The sequence below is a fragment of the Eubalaena glacialis genome, chromosome 7 (assembly GCF_028564815.1).
Source record: "Eubalaena glacialis isolate mEubGla1 chromosome 7, mEubGla1.1.hap2.+ XY, whole genome shotgun sequence".
NCBI classification, from domain to species: Eukaryota; Metazoa; Chordata; class Mammalia; order Artiodactyla; family Balaenidae; genus Eubalaena; species Eubalaena glacialis.
Window position 1 is genome coordinate 76,861,174 of NC_083722.1, and position 23,597 is coordinate 76,884,770.

Genomic DNA, 23,597 nt, shown 5'->3' on the forward strand with positions numbered 1-23,597 from the left:
ACACTGCTAACTGGATTCCTTGGCCAAACACATTTATGAACTCCATTTGCTCTCCTAGTGGACGGAGACGTGCATGGTTTTCTCCCTATCAATCCACAGATCACTTAAAAAGTTGCAGCAGATCTTTTGGTAATGTCTGTTTTGATTTTAAATATTTACACACTGTGGCCCAGAAAATCCACTTCTAGGATTTTCTTTTATTGTTACACTCACACAAATACCCAAAAGTCTGTGTAAGAGTGTACTGCAGCTTTGTCTGTAAGAGTGGAAGACTTAAAAAAACCACCTAAGTGTCTATCAATAAGGGAGGGGTTAAATGTAAGTTATCATACAGTGGAATTCAACTGTTAAAAAGTGAGGTAATTCAACTGTTAAAAAGTGAGGTAGAGGGCTTCCCTGGTGGCGCAGTGGTTAGGAGTCCGCCTGCCAATGCGGGGGATGCGGGTTCGTGCCCCGGTCCGGGAGGATCCCACTTGCCGCGGAGCGGCTAGGCCCGTGAGCCACAATTACTGAGCCTGCGCGTCTGGAGCCTGTGCTCCGCAACGGGAGAGGCCGCGACAGTGAGAGGCCCGCGCACCGCGATGAAGAGTGGCGCCTGCTCGCCGCAACTGGAGAAAGCCCTTGCACAGAAACGAAGACCCAACACAGCCAAAAAAAATAAATAAATAAATAAATAAATTAAAAAAAAAAAAAAAAAGTGAGGTAGAAATGGTACACTTGCAATGGCTGAATTTTATGCTATATAAATTACACCTCAATAAAATTTTCTAAAAAGTGAGGTAAATCTATCTGCATTGACATGGAAAAATGCCATGTCACCGAAAAAAAAAAAGCACTCACTACCTGGCTCGCTCATGGAAAAAAGCAAGTCACCAAAACAGTAATGTGTCATGTGAGTCTATTTTTATTTTAAAATGATATATACATGCAGAAATTTGAAGGCACACACAATAAACTGTTAACCATGGGTAGCTCTCTAGAACATGGAATTATAGGGAACTTCTCCTTTTTATGCTATGTATTTCCATAATGTTTTCTTTGTTTATAAAGAGCATGTATTACTTTGTGGTAGGAAAAAAAAAAAGGTCTAAAAACAATTAACTGAGAAAAAAGCTTCTGTTGCCAAAAACAATAATTTAAAAATGACAATAATACAATTTTGCACATTAGGTTAATTTATAGCCTTCCTCAAACCTAACTCGTTCAGAAAATTTCCTTCTGCCAGAAAAGCTTCCAGCAGGCAGGACTCACTAGAGACAGGAAATATGTCACTTCAGCCCATTTAGTCCACGTCAACCAGGGGCAAGCATCATTGCTGCGCCATCTGTCATCCCTGATGGACAAGATGTGCCACCATGCTCCTGTCAGTCAGGTCAGGGGCTCCCCTCACACCTGATGCTCACAGGCATAGATTCAAATAAAATGTTTATCATATATGTTTATATTTTATAGGATTCCCCAGATTCCCTGCCTTTTAAAAATTAACCAATAATCAATCCTGTGTTGGATAAGAGGCCTCTGACTATAAAAATTCTTTACACAGCCCTTCACTGCAACCTCATGGCTAATCAAACAGAAAAAGGAGTGGCCCCAGAGTCTGTGTTTCTCAGAGCTAACACCTGCAGCCCGGGCCCAGTCCCACCACGGAAGATGATCGTCGGCTCAGGCAGTGCAGCAACTTGTCTCACTGCTGCTTCCGACAGTCAGAGGAGACATCCACTCGCCCCACTGCTCAGGGATGAGCTGCAGACTGCAGGGTGGGTTTTCATCCTTGTAACCCAAGCCTCTGAAATGATTCCAGCTGCTCAGGGTGGTCCAAACTCAGCAGAGAACAGAACATATACAATGGGTACAGGGACGTCGTGTTCACGCCTTGAGCCTGGAAGGAGAGGGTGGAGGTCCAGCTGTACATTCACCCACCAAGAGTTAAACAGAAGCCGAGGACTGGACACAACGCTGCCACTCACTACCTGGCTCACTCAGCTCCAAGAATCTTACTAGGAGGAAAACCCCAGTGTACTGTTTCATTCATAAAGATGACTCCACATGCCCTCTGACCTTCTACAGGTCATATACTCTCAATGCCACTCCCTGGCAGTGGTGAAGGGGCCCCCCGGCCCCCCATCTCCCTCATCCAGTAGCCCCTGTGAACACTTTGGAAGCTGTGTGAGGGCAACTGGCCGAGGACAGGTTCACACCCAACAGGGTCTCCAACCAAACCCTGCCTCACCTTCGAAGAAAAACAACCTTGTCTCCTACCTAAACCCAACATGCATGGCTAATTCACCTGAGTTTCTAGGAGGGTTTCTGAGAAAGCCTCATCAGGTACGGTATCATCATCGTCATCATCAAAATACTGAAGTCTCGAGCTATGCCAACTCAATCACTCCTCACATCCACCCAGGGAGGATAGTATCATCCCAAGTTCTAGATGAAGAAACTGAATCTCAGTGCAGTTTAGGAACTTGCTGAAGTCTCACAGGTGGCAAGTGGTACTCAGGACCAGAACCCAGGCCACTGCTGACCCTCACTCCCCACAAAACAAGTCTCAGCATCAGGACTGACTGGGCTAGGCCCCTCGGTATAAAATGCAAAGTTTCTGAAATGCAAACCTCTATGTGCAATCCAGACAGCATTAACAAAAGTCAAGAACAGCCTCCAGGGGCTTCCCTGGTGGCGCAGTGGTTGAGAATCTGCCTGCCAACGCAGGGGACACGGGTTCGAGCCCTGGTCTGGGAGGATCCCACATGCCGCGGAGCAACTAGGCCCGTGAGCCACAATTACTGAGCCTGCGCGTCTGGAGCCTGTGCTCCGCAACAAGAGAGGCCGCGATAGTGAGAGGCCCGTGCACCGCGATGAAGAGTGGCCCCCGCTTGCCGCAATTGGGGAAAGCCCTCGCACAGAAGCGAGGACCCAACACGGCCATAAATGAATAAATAAATAAATAAAATTAAAAATAAAATAAAAATAAAATTAAAAAAAAAAGAAAGAACAGCCTCCAAAAGAGAATTCACTCAGAAAATTTAAGTACAGATAGAAAAATAGTTCAAAAACTTTGTTCTATACTGACGGTAGCTATAGCATATATATCTACAATACATGCATCATCCAAAATTTCAAGGCTTGCAGTTAAAAAATCAATTCAAGTCTTAATGCAGGTGGAAACTGAAACTGTTTGCTGTTGAAGTTCGTTGGTACAGGCAGAGGCCACACCGGCTGAGGCTACAACAGGTCTCAGACAAGCGCTGCCCAAGGTTGGTTGCTCCTGCCACCACTCGGCCTCCCACAGAACAGCCCAGGTTCTTGGGCAGCCCAAGCAGCTGGAGCGGGGAGGGGGAAAGCCCCCGGTCTCCCAGGGTGTGCAATATCCCTCCACCATCCCCACAGCCCTATGCCCCCTCCCACTGGCTGCTGCTCCAGGCTCTGTGCTCCTGGGCTGTCAGGACCAAGTGGCACAGTTAGGAAGGTCTGTTCACAGACCAGAGAGGCTCCCACCACCCGTGCAAGTGAGGGGCACTGCTCTGTGAGAGTACCACACATTTACCCAGCAGAAGACTCTTCCTCTGGGAATGTACTGGGGCTTCACCTTCTAACTGAAATGAACTGATAAGCACCCTTAGCAGAGAAATTAATAGAAGAGCAGCTCTTCTCTTGATACCACAGTTATAAAACTACATTTAAGACCTGTTCCCTAGCGTCTCAACTCAGGGCAGCTGGCACCCAGAGCCTTCTCTTTTTCAACAATATACATTGTGTAACCAACCAGAATCTGAGCAGAAGACAAGCAACAGAGTTAATTTCCTCAGTCCCAAAGCCTGGGAATCAGGTGTCAGGGCAGCAGAGAGCAGCTGAGGGAGCCTTAACTTTACAATAATATCCTGACTCCAGGGAGCCTTGGGACCTTAAGTGAAGAAATCATCAGTCCCCTATGAACTAAAATATCTGTAAGTCCTCCTTGGCTGGCAGTGGGAATCCCATCTAGAGTAGTCTGTCAGATGCTTCAGGCACCTTGGGTTCCTCTCACAGCTATTTTCACCTCTTCTCCACTTAGGAAGAACAAGTGGCCTGGGTGAGAGGAAGGAGTGATAAATGAGAAGTGTGTACGCCAGTACAGGGGGAGAGACAACATAATAAACCACAACCCCCAGGACTGGGCCCCAGGCTGTCCTAGGAAAGGCGGGTCTGGGTTAAATTAGGATTCCTGTACTCCCAGTGCTCTCTCTGTTCGTCTGTCTACTGGGATCCCGCCGATGTACCTTCCATGAGAGCGCTGGAAAAACACCCACCACATGGCATGGTGGTCATGAGAGGCACCATCAAGTTTTTCTGCATCCCTTGTCCTATTATGCAGGATGTGCAGTGAGCGGCCTCAGGGATGCTGCTAAGCTAGGCTGACAGCTTGGCTGAAGAGCCCGTGGAAAGGAAGTCAGCCTCCACCTCTTTCCTTGAGGGCTACGAACCACACCTACAGGCAGTGAGGAGAAGCCACCTGAGTGTGCTGGGTTTTGGAGAAGTGCTTGCTGGGTGATGTTCTGGGATTGTTTCACAATAGTGTCCGCCTTTGTTCCAGCCTTCCTAGAAGTCTAGAATGAACATAAATGAACCCCAGAGAATCAGCATGCCTTGGTCCTGCTATTTCTCACTTGAAACAGGCCTGCCAATGCCAGCTCCTGCTCAGAAAGTCCTGGCACAACTCACGAGACCTCGGGAAAAAAGGACGCATAGGGCCCAGGTCGGGCCTGCCTACCTGTCCTCAGACTCTCCAACCCGGCAATAGTGCTGGGAATGTGCGTCCTTTGGGCTTGCTCCTCAACCAAGCTACCCACGGGAGACTTAGCTAATAAGCATCTTACCACACCTGACACTGTGCAAGAAGAGCCAGAGGCTGAACCCCTGATGTGGGTGGGCAAGCATAGAGCTCACTCATTCACTCAGGAAACGACCAAACAATCTGACACAAGAATCAGGATAGTGCTGACTGTACCTAAGTACATTCTAGGGGCAAGGGAAGAGCAGGCGGCTCTGGAGAGACTTACTGAGTGCTCAGGGCAGTGAACAAAAATTCTATACAACAACTCTATAGAACAAAGCTCTATACTGTATACAAGCTAGAACTTGAGCACTTCCTCTCCCTTAGCATTGAGATATGAGCCCCCCTTTGAAGGAGGGAGGAAAAGGAAGATCAATTGCCTCCTTACAAAAAAGGAACTTGAGAAGACTGAAAATGTGTAAAAAATCACCTGCACAGAATGAGCAGGCTCCACTTCAAAGATTAGCCCCTATTTGACTCCCACACACAACTCAAAGGCTCATTATACAGCAAATTAGTCTGAAATTTATCTTGTATCAACAATCCAGTGTGGAATGTAGAAACTCCGATTTCCTACCAGTTATAATACAAGCAGTGAGCCAACAGGCTGGCTTGCTAAAGACTAGGTAAATAATAAGAATACAGGCAGACCTCATTCTACTGTGCTTCGGCGATACTACGTTCTTTACAAATTGAAGGTTTGTGGCAACCCTGCATTGAACAAATCTATCGGTGCCATTTTTCCAACAACATTTACTCACTTTGTGTTTTGGTGTCACATTTTGGTAATTCTCTCAATATTTCAGACTTTAAAATTACTATATTTGTTATGGTGACCTGTGATCAGTGACCTTTGATTTTACTATTGTAACTGTTTTGGGTTGCCACAAGCAGCGCACATATAAGATCAAACTTAATCCATAAATACCGTATGTTCTGACTGCTCCACCAGTCGTTCCCCTATCACTCTCCCTCTCCTCAGGCCTCCCTGTTCCCTGAAACACAGCAATATTGAAGTTGGGCCAATTAATAACCCTGCAGTGGCCTCTAAGTGTTCAAGTGAAAGGAAGAGTCAGTCAATGCAGGAAACTGCCACGGCCACCCCAGCCTTCAGCAACCACCACCCTGACCAGTCAGCAGCATCAACATCAAGGCAAGACCCTCCACCAGCACAAAGACTACTCCTCGCTAAAGGCTCAGATGATGACTAGCATTTTTCAGCAATAAAGTATGTTTTAATTAAGGTGTGTCCATTGCTTTTTTTAAATTTAAAAAAAATATTTATTTATTTTTGAACGTGGAATGGGTGAACCTTTCAAGGGGGAACTTGAAGCTGTTGCTTTACTTTTCAACTCAAGCTTAGCTGACACGCTCACTCTCTCTGCTGACCTAGGTGGCTAACAGCCCTCCAAGGCAAGAAAAAAGAACAAGGCACTAGATGCTGTCACCAGTGTTTCTGTCCATCCCTACAAGAGCTTCCCCTTCCCCTATTCTACTGCAACAACCAAAAAGGTATTGTAAGCTCAATTCAGGTTCTCAATCACCCAGACAAGGGGACATCCTATCAGTGCAATGAAGTCTACTGACAAGGGCAGCATGGACCCAAATGATGCCCTGGAGGGGTATCAAAAAGGACTTAGGGCCTGGCACTTATAGCACGCCTCGGCAGAGCAGGGGAGGGTGGAGGAGCAGACAATAAAGAGGAGGCACTGGGATCACGATTTCCCAGCATGGCCTCTAGGAGCCCAAGGCCACACTGCTGCACTGCTTTTTGTTAATGTGGTGAAAGTTATTCTTAAAGTTAAGAAAACAACTCAATTTCTCCCCAATTTTATAATTTGCTATCATCAGACTTAACTCTTGAGATTATAACTAAAGATGACAAAACTTGTAAAAGCTTCCAGGAGCTGAATTGATATGGCAGTATATAAGGACTGGAGGCACTTGCTTTGGGTAAAAAAGGATCATCCTTTGTTTTTTTTTCCTGCCTTTATTTATGAAAGATACTTCTCACTGTATATAGAATCCTAGGTTTACAGGTTTTTACTTTCAGTATTTAAATATGTTGTTCCAGGACTTCCCTGGTGGCGCAGTGGTTAAGAATCCGCCTGCCAATGCAGGGGACACGGGTTCGAGCCCTGGTCTGGGAAGATCCTGCATGTCGCAGAGCAACTAAGCCCGTGCACCACAACTACTGAGCCTGAGCTCTACAGCCCACGAGCCACAACTACTGAAGCCTGGAGCCCGTGCTCCGCAACAAAGACAAGCCACCACAATGAGAAGCCCGTGCACTGCAACGAAGAGTAGCCCCCGCTTGCCGCAACTAGAGAAAGTCTGCGCGCAGCAACGAAGACCCAACACAGCCAAAAATAAATAAATTAATTTACAAAAAAGATGTTCCATTGTCTTCTGGTTTGAATAATTTTATGAAAAGTCTGTATTAGTTCTTATGTTTATTTCCCTCTACATAATGTCTTTTTTCCTCTCATTGCTTTTTACAATTTTCCTTTTATTACTGTTTTTCAACAATTTGATTATGATGTGGCTTAGTGTGATTTACTTTGTGTTTATCCTACCTGGGGTTTGTTAAGCTTCCTGGATCTGAGTTTACATTTTGTTTTTTTTTTTGGCAGTGCCTCATGGCTTGTGGGATCTTAGTTCCCTGACCAGGGATCGAACCCGGGCCCAGAGCAGTGAAAGCACCCAGTCTTAACCAATGGACTGCCAGGGAATTCCTATGTGAGTTTAGTTTTCATCAGCTTTGGAAAACATTCGGCCATTACTCTTTTTTTTTTAAATTTAATTTAATTTAATTTAATTTATTTATTATTTTTGTCTGCGTTGGGTCTTGGTTGCTGCGCACGGGCTTTTTTCTAGTTGCAGTGAGCGGGGGCTACTCTTCGTTGTGGTGCACGGGCTTCTCATTGCGGTGGCTTCTCTTGTTGCGGAGCTCGGGCTCTAGGTGCACAGGCTTCAGTAGTTGCAGCACACGGGCTCAGTAGTTGTGGCTCACGGGCTCTAGAGCGCAGGCTCAGTAGTTGTGGTGCACAGGCTTAGTTGCTCCACGGCATGCAGGATCTTCCTGGACCAGGGCTCGAACCTGTGTCCTTTGCATTGGCAGGCGGATTCTTAACCACTGTGCCACCAGGGAAGTCCCTCAGCCATTACTCTTAAAATATTTTTTCTGCCCTTTTTCTCTCACCTCTTCTAGAAATCCAATTACATGTTGGACCTTTGATATTTTCCCATGAGGCTCTGTTCATTTTTTTTGGTCTTTTTTCTCTCTGTGCTTCAACTTGTAAAGCTTCTGTGGCTGTATTTTCAATTCACTAATCTATTCTTCCTCAGAGTCTAATTTTCTGTTAAGTCCAACCAGTAAAATTTCCAGAAATTATATTTTCAGTTCCAGACATTCCACTTGGTTCACTATTCTATCTTCCACTGTGCTCCTCATTATTATTATTATTTTAGATTTAATTAATTAATTAATTTTTGGCTGCATTGGGTCTTCGTTGCTGCGTGCAGGCTTTTCTCTAGTTGTGGCGAGTGGGGGCTACTCTTCGTTGTGGTGCGCGGGCTTCTTATTGCAGTGGCTTCTCTTGTTGTGGAACACGGGCTCTAGGCGCGTGGGCTTCAGTAGTTGTGGCACGTGGGCTTCAGTAGTTGTGGCACGTGGGCTTCAGCAGTTGTGGCACGTGGGCTTCAGTACTTGTGGCACGTGGGCTTCAGTAGTTGTGGCTTGCGGGCTCTAGAGCACAGGCTCAGTAGTTGTGGTGCATGGGCTTAGTTGCTCTGCAGCATGTGGGATCTTCCCAGACCAGGGCTCGAACCCGTGTGCCCTGCATTGGCAAGGAGATTCTTAACCACTGCGCCACCAGGGAAGTCTGTATATATTCTTTTTATCTGGGTACTTTTGCTCAGCGTACTCAACCATGTTGTTTTATCAGTGGCTCATTCCTTTTAGCTGCTGACATGGATTCCATTGTAGGAATATACCACAATTTGTTTATCTGCTCATGTGTTGATGGACATTTGGATTGTTTCCAATTTGGGGCAATTATGAATAAAGTTGCTATGAAAGTGCTTTCGTGGACACAATGTTTTCTTTTCTCTTAGGTAAATAAATATCTAGGGGTAAAATTGCTAGGTTGTATGGTAGGTGTAATTTTCTTTATAAGAAACTTCCCAACAGTTTTCCAAAGTAGCTGTACCATTTTATATTTCTGCTAGCAGTACTATAAGAGTTCCAAAGCTCACAGTCTCTTCAACTCTTGGTATCGTCAATCTTTTTAATTTTAGCCATTCTTGTCGGTGTACCGTGGTATCTCATCATTGTTTAATTTGTATTTCCCTGATGATTAATGATATTGAACATCTTTTTATGTGCTTACTGGCCATTTGTATATCTTAATGTCTATCCTTTGCCTATTTTAAAATTGCATTGTCTTTTTACTGAATTGTAAGAATTGTTTACATATTCTGAAGGCAAATGCTTTGTCAGATATTCATATTGCAAATATTTTTCCCCAGTCTGTGGCTTACCTTTCATTTTCATTACAGTATTTTTTGAAGGCCAGAGATACTTAATTTAGATGAAATCCAATTTATTATTTTTTTAATGGTTCAAGCTTTTTGTATCCTAAGAAATCTTTGCCTTTCCCAGGGTCACAAAGATTTTCTCTTACGTTTTCTTCTAGAAGTGTTACAGTTTTCACGTCTACATCTAGAGCTGTGATGTATTTTTACTCAATTTTTGTGTATGGTATCAAGGCTTGTTTTTAAGCCATGTACTCTTTTTTTCTAGGGCTAGATAAGGCATGATTCTTTTGAGGTGTCTAGTGAATGCCCCCAGTGTTCAACAACGTCTCTCACGTTAACTAGAAAGAAAAACCTCTCCCCGTCCTAAATAGTCCAGCTCATAGCGAAACCGAGCAGGGCCCTGTGGGGCTCCCAGGCATGGAGGTCTTTTTTGTCCCCCGTTTCTTGTAGGCAAGAATCCAGCCTCCACGACCTTTTCTGAGTTCCAAAGGGCAGATTCGAACAGTTGCTAATCAAGGGAGGAGCAGTCAAGAAACCACTTGAGGCAAGATTAAAGGGACCAGAGAAGCTCATCAAGATTAGGAGACCACCTGAGACGAGATTAAAGGAGTGCAGACCCTACACACACCCAGATCTTGTCAGAGACCCCATCCTTGAACCACTGTTGTAAAACCCTCATCAAATCATCTGGGGTTGGGACACACAGTTTTTCGAGGCAGGAGCCTGCTGTGTCCCCCTGTGCCGGGCAAAGGAATAAGGCTATTCTCTTCTACTTCACCTAAAACTCTGTCTCCGAGATTCAGTTTGGCACTGGTGCACAGAGAGGCAGAGCTTTCGGTAACAACCGCTTCCCCCTTGCTTCACCTATGCACACACAGATTAATATCCAGAAAAGGACTTGAGACCTCTGAACAAATGTCTTGAGCTTTTCCTCTATGTAGCCCTTTTTTCTCCATATTGTCCCTGAAATTTCCAATTGCTCTGGCTTCCTCAACTTCGTCTTCTCAACTCAGCAAGGCTGCTGGACTCTGTTTGGGTTGCTCCTCACTACTCTGAGATCTGGAAACTGCCTCCAGCAGAAAGCTGAGGGGAAGACCAGAGGGCTCAGTTCATTACTTTCTTTTCCCTCAGGGATCCTGAGCTGCCTGTTGTCCAATTTCTGCAAACGGTTGTTTCATAATATTTTGGCCTCTTTTCTGACTGCTTATAGAAGGAGGGTGAGTTCTATACCAGTGGCCCCTTCTCTGGCAAAAGCCTCATCTACGTTTGCATGGGCTCAAGTGTTAAATTTATCCACATAGGAAAGATTCCTCTGGCTTCAGCGACATGCCCTACTGGATTCCAATCTCAAAATGAAAAGCCTTTAGCTTTTCCTAGTCCACCTATCATGCCTAGAAAAGTAACTGCATTGATGCTCTCAGCGAAAAACCAAGCCGATGAGGGACAATGAGAACCAAATGGTGTTGAAGAACTCCACACACAGAGGACATGGGAAGCCCAGAGGTTAGAGGAGCAGCGTCCCTGTGCCACGAATTGCATGTGAACACTGCACACACAGCAGTGGAAAGCCCCAGCACTGGAGTGAGACCCACCGGGTTTGAATTCCAGTATCCCACTTATTGGTTGCCACAACCTTAGACAATTCACTTAACCGCTCTGTGCCTCAGTTTCTCCAGGTATAAAATAGGGTAATACGAGTACCCACCTCACGTGGCTAATGTGAGAAGTAAATGGTAAGGCATGTACAGGGCTTGGCACATAACGAACACTCTACACATGTGAGTGCTCAGTATTGTCACCAGAGCCAAAACTGGCCAAAGCACCTTCAGGGCCTGTGGTTCTGCCCTCCCACCCAGAACAGGCTTTACAAGGAAGACTGAAAATAGATCCTACATTTAAATGGTCTCAAAATATCTCCCCACAATTTACTTATTAAGTACTAGGGGGAAATGTTACCTTCACATTGGAGACACCCAGAGGAACCACCTTACCCAAGATGTCAGAGAATTTCACCAATACTGGGATAAACCAACATCAGGTGCCTGAGGGTCTGACACACTGAAGAGGTCACAGCATCACTTATGCAGCATCCCCACCAAAAACACACAGCCTGGATGTAATCATGAGAAAACATCAGACAAACCCAATCTAGGACACTCTACAAAGTCACTGGCCTGTACTCTTCAAAAGCATCAAGGCTAAGACGACAACGAAAGGCTGAGGAACTGTTACAGACTAAAGAGATGTGACAACTGAATCCAAAGTATGACCCTGGACCGGGAGAAAATAGCTATGAAGACAGTACTCAGGTAATTGATGAAATCTGAATATGGACTGCGGATTGATAATAACATGTTAATGTTAAATTTCCCGAGCATTAATAATTGTACCATGGTTCTAAAAGAGAACACCTGTGTTCTTAGAAAATGAATTCTGAACTATGTAGTGATTAGAGAAGAGAAAGATCTCAGTCCCCCCACCTCCTAAGTCTCGTTGCTCTCCCTCTGAGCAGCTTCCCAGTAGGGAGCAAGCTTCTGCCTTGGCCTTGAGCACCAAGCCAGGGCGCCAGCACCAGCTTGGCAGCCAAGCCAGCCCAGCCCAGCCCAGCGAGAGGCAGAGCCATGCAGAGGCCTAACCTGTACAGTACAGACTGTATGTCCTTCAACTTCAAAGGAGAGCAGTAATGGCTAAGGTCGTTAGGGAGCGCGCTTCTTGGAAGATGCAGAGGATATGGCGAGGTAGGGTGGGAGGAGAAAAGCACTTAGGGGAAAGAAGACTGTGGGTAAGGGGAGGAGTTGGGAACGGGTCTGGCAGGTGTTGGGGCTGAGAGAAGAGCAGCAGGTGACATCTTGCTGCAACCCACTGTCTGGTATCATGGCTGTTCTCCTTGGCCTGGGCTACAGTGCCAGACTGTGGTGGCTGGAATGTCTGTAGCAAAGAAAGAGCTCAGAAACGAAGATGGGGGCACCAGGTCCAGGAGCCCGGCTGTCCTTCAAGACGCCAGGATGCCACCTTAGTCCCAGGCAAAGAAGGACCCACTGCATAACACCACTGGCAGCCATGGCCAGTGGGAGCAAGGACCCAGGAGCTCCCGGTATGGTTCAGCGGTCCACCTGCTCTGAACAGGGTCAGACAACGCCCCCCGGCCCCAGCTCTCCTTGCCCTCACGCCTCACATCACTGCTGACCAAAATTCAGCCTGAGCCTTGTCCGCGCTGGCCCGGCCCGAGAACCTCCACTGCTGGGAGAACAAGATCACTGTAAAATGGCTGCACCCAGGACGCTGTCCCATCCGCAGCAGTGGTCCTTGAACTCAGGCAGGTCCTTAGCAGGACTACAGTGCTTGTTGGATGTTTCCCCGGAGATTTTTACCTATTTGGCGTATTAGTAAATTATTTAGTTTAACACATGTTGAGAAAAACAAATCAATATGTAATCTGCTAAGCAGACTGAGAGGCAATTTAACATTCCTGTTTACTCTAATTTCATGTAACAGAATTGGATTTTTTTTTTTTTTGCCAGTAACTGATGAGATTTCTCACAGAGAATTTGGGGACAGAATTATACAAGCAGAGCTCTTGCCAGAAAAAACACATTCATTTAAGTCTCCCTACACTGTGTCTGTGGGACCCCAACACCCGGCCCTCGTCACCAGCCTGAGGGTGGGGCAGTGGTGGAAACAGCAGACCTGCAGTCCTCAAGCCTGCTGCCTGGAAACCCCAAGAGCAAAATTCCAGCCAGAAGGACAGCGCATGTGTGCTGCACACCGTTCAAGGGAGCGCTGAGTGAGTCTCCGCTCCGTGCACGGCCTAGATGGAACCACCTGCAAATATTTTAGCTCCAAACTCACTACCCAGATAGAAAAACCTGCTCTCATGCTCTGATGCCGCCTGGGCCAAGACACAGTGTACGCGGGGCTGGCAAGAGGCTCGTGTGCGCTGCCGCTGTTCTCTCTTTCCTCAGGACCGCGGCCCGGCTTGTGTCATTTAACCCAGGAGTTGTCACTGAGTCATCTTTCTGCGTCATTTTTCATGTTATTAAGCGAAAATGTCTTCAAAGAAAACAGAAAAGCCCATGAAGAACACTGATGAGCTTAAGAGGCTGGAAAAGCCCACGGACTAGAACACAAGCTGGGGGGAACTAAAGCATTTTGAGAAAGGTGAACGTATAAAAAACACGTGTCCCAACCTACTGTGCACACAACTTGGTCCATGAGAGAGAACAGAGAAAAAACAGGAAAGCTCTTGACACCTATCACTCTTTGGTGAAAGGAAAAGCCACAAATCCTCGACACCAAGTCTTTAGAAGAAATTTTAGAGCCAAGGAAAACACTGGTTGAGCGCCCCAGCCTAACCTTTCCTCCCCCCTCGCCCTGGGGGAGGCTGAGCCTCGCCAGCTCCTGCTTCCTCCTCTGGCAAAGTGGCTCAAGTGGAACCTGACCATGGCGCAAGATGCCCTTTAGAATGCAAAGGATGCTCTAAATCAAAGGGAACATGGTTGGCGGGGGGGGGGGGGGGGGGGGGTGGGGTGGGGTGGTGGCATGTCGGATAAGCCGGGGCTGCAGTAACTCAAATGAGTAGTCTTTTTCTCACAGGCAACCATGCGATTTCAGGGGCTGGCAACCCCGCTGTACTAGTGCAGGAGTTCTAGAACATGCTGAGGACTGGAGTTCTCACGAGAGAGGTTCTTTAGCAAAGCCCAACCCCACCACAGCCTGGGGCCCCACTCAAAGGGGCTAGAGGTTTCCAGGCTTATTCTCTGTGACCACACCCAACAGCTGTCCACAACCAAGGCTGAACCAAAAATCCAGGGATGGAAGCATCTCCACTTTGTCTACACCTGTGTGGAGTGTGGTGGACAGTCAATAGAAGCCAGTTACGCATAAGGAGCTGCTTCCCTTATTAGCTAAAAGCAATGTCTCCAGAGCCACACGGCCTGGCTCTACCACTTACTGGCTGTGTGACCTTGGGCAGGTTACTTAACCTCCCTGTGACTCAGTTTCCTTATGTATGAGACGGAGACAATATTAGCACCCACCTCTCAGGGTGGCTGTGAGGACTAACTGGGCTAATACACGATGCCTGGCACTGAGCAGGCCCAGCAGGTCTGCCCACATCATCACACCACCTATCTCAGGAGGCACACTGCCAATAGGCTGGGGGGCTGGGAGAAGGTCACTGGGTTCCCCTTTCTTTTCCTGCAGCCCCAAAGATACAAACAGTAGACCTTCCCTGGGAGACCCCATGAGGTCTAAAAGGAATGTGATGAAACTGCTTTAAAACAAAGGTTCTCAAAGAAACAATGCAAAAGGAGCCTGAGGTAGGGACTTCCCTGGCGGTCCAGTGGTTAAGACCCCGCACTTTCACTGCAGGGGGCGAGCGTTCAATCCCTGGTCAGGGAACTAAGATCCCACATGCTGTGCGGCTCAGCCAAAAAACAAAACAAACAAACAAAAGGAGCCTGAGGTAAACACAGAACCTGACTTGATTTAATTCACCATCCTTTTTAAGTTTAAGTTGTAGAAAATAGGCCTGAAATTGAAAAAAGGCGGCTCTCTGGAATCCCTCCAAGCACACTGCCTCTTTTTCTGGGAGCCTCTGTCCCCACTATCTCCAGTCCCCAGAACCGATGGCCACGCTCGTGATCTCCTACCTGGACCTTTGCCCTCACCACTCCCTCTGTTTCGAGAGCCCCTCACATCTCCTTCACCTCCAGTGTTGTGACCAAGCAGGGCTTCCTCAGAGATGGTTCCCAAGGTCTCCTGGCAGAATCCCTCATCACTCCTCTTAAGTCTGTTCAAACATCTACAGCCCTCTTCACACTGCAATGGAATGATCTGCCAGCACGCACGCAGCCCACTCCAGCTGTGAGTCCCTCAGGGACAGGAGACTGGGTCTCAGCTCTTCTTTGTCAAGGCCACACTTGCAACCCAGGTCCTTAACAGATCCATTCTGCTAGAGCTCACATGAGAGTCTGCATGTGATTGAGTCTACAAACCGAACAAATGTAGTTCTTAACAGGGGTGATTTTCCCCGCAAGGGACACTGGGCAATGTCTGGAGATACTTTGGGTTGTCACAACAGGGGTGGGGGAGCTACTGGCATCCAGTGGGTAGAGGCCAGGGATGCTGCTAAACATCCTACAAGGCACAGGACAGCCCCCCAAAACAAAGAATTACCTGGCCCAAGATGTCAATGGTGCCAAGTTGAAAAACCCTGGGTTAGATGGATAACTTCCTAGCAGTGGAGTGATCTAAAAGAGATGCACGGACCACTTCTATGTACACATGAAGAAAAGGATAACTCTTAAGGGCCATCCCTAACTCTTAAGATTATTAACTACGCTCCTTATAATCGTATAGCACTAGGGAAACAAATTCTGTGAAAACTTGCAGGTAACCTGAAATACCGAGGGCCCTGGAAACCCCTCCTCATGAGTTACAGAATGGACTCATGTATGCCTCCCCTGCAGCTCCGGAAGGCTCTGCCTCAGAGGCTGGACCTCAGTCCCAGGGCGGGCTCGCCATCCTCACATAGCCAGGGCAAACCTTCACAAAGGCCAAGGCCAGAAAAGCGAACCTAAGATGGAATTCAAACATGCACGAAAGGACTGGTAGGTCTTTTCACATTGACATGTTTAACGTTATCAATAGCCACAAAATAATCTGAAGTTCCAGATAATACTCTGGACATAAAGAAGAATCATTAAGAAAGAAACTCGGAATTATACAAATAGGAAAAAAAAAAGGGGGGGGGGGTGAAGTAGCCAGGGATAGAGAGTAATAAGTGCACCCGTGGAAAGAGGTGAAAAAAGGCATCGGGGGAAGTGGCTGAGAGAGACTGGGGCCTGAGGGACCTGGCGTACATCTCAGCTCTGCACCTACCAACTGGGACCTTGTGCTACACACTTCACCTGCTCACTGTCCTTGTTTGCAGAATGAAAACAACCCCTCCCTTCCAGGTTCCTGTGAAGCACGTCAAATGCTGAGCACAAGAGCCGGCATACTAGGGACTCAATAAAGAGCCAGTTGCAGGAAAGTGGGCTCCAGCGGCCAGTGGTACCACCTGCTACCACAGGACCTGGGGCTGTTGAAGCCAGGGACTTGGATGCAGGTTCGTCACCTGTAAATGGGCTGCCCCAGTCCACCCACTGCCCGCTCAGCGCCCACGTGAGACTCTGTAGGCGAAAACACAAGAAAGGGTCAGGTGAAGGAATGAGATTATTACTTACACCAAAGCCACCTGGTTTGAGTGTCTGCTAACTTGGAATCGGCAATCGCTATGCTGTCTGGGTTACAGTTTTTTTTACTATTATGCAGTCTAAGAGAAGAGGGCTAAAGGTAAACATGTTGAGTAAACAAGACCGAAAGGGAAATGTTTAACCTAATTCAGAAAACAAGGGGGCTTCCCTGGTGGCGCAGTGGTTGAGAATCTGCCTGCCAATGCAGGGGACACGGGTTCGAGCCCTGGTCTGGGAAGATCCCACATGCCGCGGAGCAACTAGGCCCGTGAGCCACAACTACTGAGCCTGCGCGTCTGGAGCCTGTGCTCCGCAACAAGAGAGGCCGCGATAGTGAGAGGCCTGCGCACCGCGATGAAGAGTGGCCCCCGCTCACCGCAACTAGAGAAAGCCCTCGCACAGAAACGAAGACCCAACACAGCCAAAAATAAAAAAATAAATAATAATAAGAAAACAAGTTACTCAAGCACTTGTGAGATGTTCTTCAACTGAGTTCTGAATGCGAATGCTGTAATGACAATGAGGATGACATCCCGCCTCCTACTATGGAAGGCCCAACATGTGCCTGACACTAACCCAGCTTCCTTACACACACCCTTCTAATCCTCAGTTCCAGAAAAATCATCATTCCCATCTCGCTGGGGAGGAAACCAAAGCTTCAAGAAATACGTGCGTTGCTCAAGGGCAGTATGTGGCAGAAGCAGAAATGAAAGCCAGGTCAGATGGGTTCCAGAGCCAGGGATTCTGCTATTTTTAACCATTTGTAAAACTCCTTCAACAGGAGGAGACTTCATCTTCACGCAAACACTGTACTAACTGCAAAGGATTTTAAACAGCTCTTTAAAGCAGTAAAGGCTTGATAGGTTCCTATAGGGCAACACTTGAAAAACAAAGGTATTTAAAAGGCAAAAAATGCATTACAACTCAGATTGTCCCCTAATTCAGATAACTCCCTCTTGCTCTGATTTTATTCCAAATTAGTGAAGTTTTATTATAAATAAAGGAGATCACCATTATGGATAAATGCTACCAGATGAATCAGCATTTAGAAAACCGAAAACTTTCTGAAAATAAAGACCCCCCTAACAGGCCTCCATGCTAATGTTGGCCGTATTCCTTTCCCCTGTGGGCACAACAGCAGCCTGGGACAGAATGCTCTTCCTGTGCCTTGGCTGGCACTCCGGGGTGGGGGAGGAAAGGAAGGCGACATTATTGACTGTGTGATGGGTGCCAGGCCCAGAGATGGCACCTTCATATATGAGCTCCAGCTCCATTTCAGCCATCACTGAGTTTCGTTATTTTACCAGAAGTGAAAAGTTACTGGGGAACAGGATATTCACAAGATCTCAAAGTATTACCACCACAGAGATAATGTATTAACTGCAAAGGGGAAAATGCACCCTACAAGGGAGAGAGCTGGAGACGTGCCCTCTCTGCCCAGTAACTGACCTTATCACTAACAGTGGGACTGATGCCACGTGCCGCCTGGTGCTGTGTAACATGAAGCACACAGCACTGCTCACGCAGTGTTCTTGCTGTAAAAAAGGTCATCGCAATCTAATGGCTCCTCCAGACCAACTCAGGAAACATAGGGGTCCATGAAACGTCCAAACACCGCAACAAGGTAACACCCAGACAACTCCAGAAGGTGGGGCACCGTCCACAACAACTGGCCAGGACTCTTCCAAAGGCAATGTCAGTAAACAACAACAAAAACAAAAAAACTCGTGTGTGGTGTGTGGTGTGTGTGTGTGTGTGTGTGCGTGTGTGTGTGTGTAGGGGAGATTATTTTAGGGTGAAAGTGACTTAAAATCATAACCAGATGCAAAGTGTGGACCTTGATTAGATCATAGTTTTTAAAAAATTCCAGCTATAAGAGACCTGTGATGTTAGGGGAAGTGTGAATATTAGATATTAGGTGATATTGCAGGGTTATAAATTTTCTTAGGTGTGATCACGAAACTGTGGTTATGGGGACTTCCCTGGTGGCGCAGTGGTTAACAGTCCACCTGCCAATGCAGGGGACACGGGTTCGAGCCCTAGTCCGGGAAGATCCCACATGCCGCGGAGCAACTAAGCCCGTGCGCCACAACTACTGAGCCTGCGCCTCTAGACCCCGCGAGCCACAACTACTGAAGCCCGCGCTCCACAACAAGAGAAGTCACCGCAACAAGCAGTCTGCGCACCGCAAGGAGGAGTAGCCCCCGCTCGCCACAACTAGAGAAAGCCTGCGCGCAGCAACGAAGACCCAACATAGCCAAAAATAAACAAATAAAAAATAAATAAATTCATTAAAAAAAAAAGAAACTGTGGTTATGTAGACAACTATTCTTATCCTTAGGAGACTCAACTGAAGTTTTTAGGGATAAAGTGTAATGCTGGCTGCAACTTACCTTCAAATGGGTCAGCCAAAAAAAAAAAGTATAAAGAGATAAAGTAAATGTGGCAAAAGGCGAACAATTTCTGAATCGAGGTGGAGGGCAGATAGGCATTCATTGTATTATTTTCATCTTTTCTGTATATTTGACATTTTTTAAGATAAAAATTAGGATGGCATGGGGACAGGTGATCCCAGGAAAGGTTGTCCCAACATGCCTATGTCTGTACAGAACACACAGGGAGGCCAGTTCACCACACGCCAAAACAGCACGGACTCATTTGACATTAAGATTTCAAAGCTGGGTAGAGCAGTCTGTGATGTTACTTTGGGCCTCAGGAAAAATGCTATCATTTCTCAGCACCATCAGTGTTCTCATAAAACAATGACACCTTCTCTCAGTTGGATAGTCCCCAGATCTGTAACATGAAAATAGGCAGGGAGATTTATCCAAGCTCTCAAAATGCTTGTTTTGTTAAAAAGCCAATTCTGTCTAGACTTCAGCCCAGGACTCTGATGGTGCATGGTGAAGGAGGCTTGAGTTTGCTTTGCATTTACAGGTCCTGAGAGTAAATACCCCTAATGCCAACACACACACTGGCTAATACTGACCTTTTGCTGATGGCTGGGCCACTGCCCTGTGCTGGAACACACAGGGCAGCTCCAGGACTGCTCAGCTCTGCTCTGCTGTGACTTCACTGAGTCACAGACTACAGATAAAGCCACCAAAACAAGCTGCTCGGCAGGTAGAGTATGACAAAAGTCCCTCGTTTAAAGCATTTCCTTCTACTCAGACACCCGATGACTTTCAGTGACACTCCAGAAAACCCAGAGGGGGAAGGCCCTTTAAAAGCTTGCCTCTGAGTTTGTTTGGCTTTCCTTGGACACACAGGGTACCTTAGCCGAAGCCTCCGGAAAGTTCACCCCCTGAACAAGGCGATGCTGACACTGGGACATGCCAGCGGATGGCGGCTTGTATGTTTATGCAGCTTAAAGAATCAGCTATATAGATCAACTGCCACACCAACTCTCAACTGCCTGGCCAGAGACGTCTGAAAATCCCCACACAGTGAGCCGAGCACCAGGATGAGGAATCCCCGTGAGAATCAAAATCCTCTCCTGAGATATAAGAGGGTCTTCCTCCAGGTAACCTTTACCTCTAGGTAAAAAACACAGCAACCTGTAAATGGAGAAAAAGTAATTTTCTGGGTAGAAAAAGGAACATAAAAACAGTGGTCTGAGGATTCACTGAAATCAGGATGTGAAGTGATGAAAAATACCACACAGCCTGTCTGGCAGAGAAATGGGTCCATCCTATATAACAGAGCTGGTCCAACAGGAAAACGGAATAGTGCCTGCCCTAAGAACTGGGGAGTTGTCAGAAGTGTCCGAGCCCATCGCCCTGGAGGAGGAAAGCACCGGAAGGGAAAAGACTGTGACTCCAAAGAGGAGAGGGACTGTTAGTTTCAACTGCTCAGGAGAGATGACTGGTATTTAAAATATGCTTGGGGACTTCCCTGGTGGTCCAGTGGTTGAGACTCCGTGCTTCCACTGCAGGGGGGCACGGGTTCAACCCCCTGGTCAGGGAACTAAGATCCCGCATGCCATGCAGCACAGCCAATTAAAAAAAAAAAGAGAGAGAGAGAGAAAATATGCTTGAAGAAACCAATGATGGAATTGATAAAGGATGGAGTGGCCTCATCTTAACGAACCCAGACCTCCCTCAAGGGCTGCAAGGTGAGCAGTCTTGTGGTGGGAGCCTGGCACTCCTGACAGCAGCTCTGCCAGACTGAGGAACAGGCACTGTGACCAGGAAGACAGCCAAGAAGCTTGCAGGAGCAATTCCTTGAGACCACCTCCACCCCCTTTTGTTTTCCCCAACAAAGTCCATTTCAAAATGTAAAGCACTTCCTAAGAGATTTCCTCCTCTTCCCAGCCCTGCAAAATCGAAAAGCCCCACAGTTCTATTTTAATAGAACCAACAAGTTTAAGAGAAGAAAGGTACTTCCCTGGCTGGGTCTCAATCAGTGGGACTCCCCTTGGGCTGCTGTCTGCTTCTAGGTGGGAGAATAGGGCTCTCGATGCATGTCCATGCCTGTATCCAGGGCAGACACGGCTCTAGCCTTTCCAACTCTTCCCTCCATCACCCCTACTCATCATTGTCCCAGGACCTACTACCCAACGCCACAAGCTCCCTCCACGTCTAGCCTTACACTGAGCAAGAAACCACTTCCTAGTTCCGCCTTTGTATACGGAATATACCAACCACAGCGGGATTTGCACTTGTGCTCACAGTGAAGATTAAGTAAAGAAGTGACTGTGTCCCTGAAGACTCGCAGGGCCAGCACCATCACTCTGAACACATTCAACCCGGCACACTTCTCAGCTGTGAGCAACTCCGCCTGTCATAATCACATTTCCCTCTCTGAATCACAAGTATCAAACCCCAGGGAATTAGTGGGGCCATCAGCACCAGTCAAACCCATAAATATAGCCAGGGCTATGATAAGAAATCTTAGGTCAGGGAACAACATAAAACCTAAGCCTGGAGTTCCTTTAGAGAGAAAGGAAGGTCACCTGGAGGAGAGAAACGTGGGGAGGGGAGTGCAGACCCACGCACATTGTCTCGAACATACAGACATACAGTTCATGCACCCAAGTCAGAAGCTGATTTTCGCTAAGTCGTCACAAATTATTACTGTGGGAACAAGTGGGTATTTGTTCAGCAGGGAAAACAGCAAGGCAAGTAGAGACTAAAAAGGAGAGAAAAAGTAGCAAACACATACAGTCTGGAACTTGTTGCAAGACTTATGAAGGCCAGCCAACCAGAAAAAAAGTGGTGTCCAAGAATAGCCTCTTCAGGGTTACCTAAAGCTTGGGAGAATTCACCCAAATAAGCCGCACATCACAAACAAGCAAAGGTGCAACTCCAGCAACTGGACCCTACAAGACACACACACACAGCTGCAGGATCCTTCCCAGATGCCAAGGAGCATACCTTCTGCAAGAACTTCCCATCTGCCCACGTGAGCACAGTGGGGAAATTTTGAGAACAAGTCATTTTGGAACACCTCTGTCAAAATAGTTATAACCCTTCCTTTCCCTGAAATGCAATCACAGGGCTACTAGGCCTCTTGTCACTTCAATAAAAGGAAGAATGTACACTAAGAAAACATAACCCCTCAACACGTGGCACACATGACAACACGTTGGAACTTCTGGTTTTCCAGAAGGGCTATCTGGGGCTTTCTTCCCCATCATGAAGCTCTCAAGGAAGGGCCCCTGATGACTTAGCACAGGAATTCTAAGACCTCCTCAGACCCTCTGAGTCTGCCTCTCCACTAAGCTCCTAAGTTGCCCAAGTCTCATGGAAAGGAAGGATACCTGAAATATAAACAAAAGTGGGCTGGGAAAGGGAACAGCCAGGGGAGACTTGAGATGCAACTTAATTAGGAAAGGTTGGGACAGAGATGGAACAGGTGAGCCTGTTCAGGAAAAGGAGAGGAAAAAGGAGATGCGGGGAAGAAGGCAGTCTGGGTGGGTCCGGCTCCAACCAAAACAGAAAATTAAGCTGAGGGCGAAGGGCCGGGGCGGGGGAAGTAGTACTGGGAACGGAATGCACGGCCTAATAAGCCAGGTATTGCAAGGTGGCAGGATTTACATGCGAACGGGACATAGTAAATCCTGAAGTGAAGGTGAAGAAAAAAGCTCAGTATCAGACTGGGGCCGAAGGGGAGGCTAAGAAGAGCCTTTAAAAGGGGGCAGAAAGGAATATGCCTCCCGGGGGTCATGGCCGTAGGCTGTTAAGTTGGGTAGCTTTAATTTGCGATGACACGGTTGCAGGGGGGCATCTCAGAAGAGAGGTGTGCGCGGGTGGGAGGAGTAGGGGTGACCCCTGACTAGAGGCTGCCGCGATAAGGCGAGGGACCCAGGACCCTGGGACGGGGCCAAAGATCCCCCTCGTCTGGGAATGCCCAGCCTGGGCTCGCGGGAGGAAGGCACCTTCGCCAAAGGGCCCGGGTCCCCAAGGCCTGAACTCCTCAGGCAGGAGGGTCCCCGAGGCCGGTGGGCCCGAGGCTCGCGGCGCAGGGCCTCAGGAGGGCGGGGGTCCCGGACTCACGCATCAACGTGCTGAAGGCCACGACGCCGAGCAGCCCCTGCAGGAAGATGCCGAAACTGTGCATGAGCGCACCGCTCTCGCAGCGGCCCGCGCCGGACGCTACGGTGGAAGGCGGCCCGCCCGGCAGTGAATGGCTCGAGTTCCCGGCAGGACCCTGCATGGCGGGCCTGGCGAGGGGCGCTGGGCGCCGCCACCCGCCCGCCCGCCGGGCTTCGCTACCTGCGGGGCCCTCGCCGCCGAGCCCAGAGCCCGGAGTCCGAGCCGGTAGCCGGTACCTCCGCCCCGCGGCCGACTCGGCGCCGCGCGTAACGCGGCGTCTGAGACCGCAGCGCCTGATTGGCCAGGCCCGGCGTGGGGGCGGTCCTTGGCCGCTCCTACTCTCCCCCCCCCACCAGGGGCGGGGCTCTGGCCGGAGAGGGAGCGGTGTCTTGGGTCCTGACCACAGGTAGAACAGACCAGGTGAGCTGGGCTGCGCAAAACGGATTGAGAGCCTGAGCCCGGACTCCGAGCTCC

The 23,597-nt window shown here is 48.0% G+C and overlaps 1 protein-coding gene across 5 annotated transcripts in view; it reads right to left on the reverse strand.

Annotated features, from left to right (window-relative positions):
- The window catches only part of STIMATE (STIM activating enhancer), a 55,095-nt gene extending 31,724 nt beyond the window's left edge, over nucleotides 1–23,371 (reverse strand). For all 5 annotated transcript variants that reach the window (XR_009701494.1, XR_009701493.1, XR_009701492.1 and 2 more), the window contains exon 1: nucleotides 23,085–23,371. Coding sequence is in view for 2 of the 5 variants with exons in the window: in XM_061195432.1 (XP_061051415.1) it covers nucleotides 23,085–23,244 (160 nt within the window). In the remaining 3 variants the exon portion in view is untranslated. The remainder of the gene's footprint in view (nucleotides 1–23,084) is intronic.
- Between the last annotated feature and the right edge of the window lie 226 nt (nucleotides 23,372–23,597).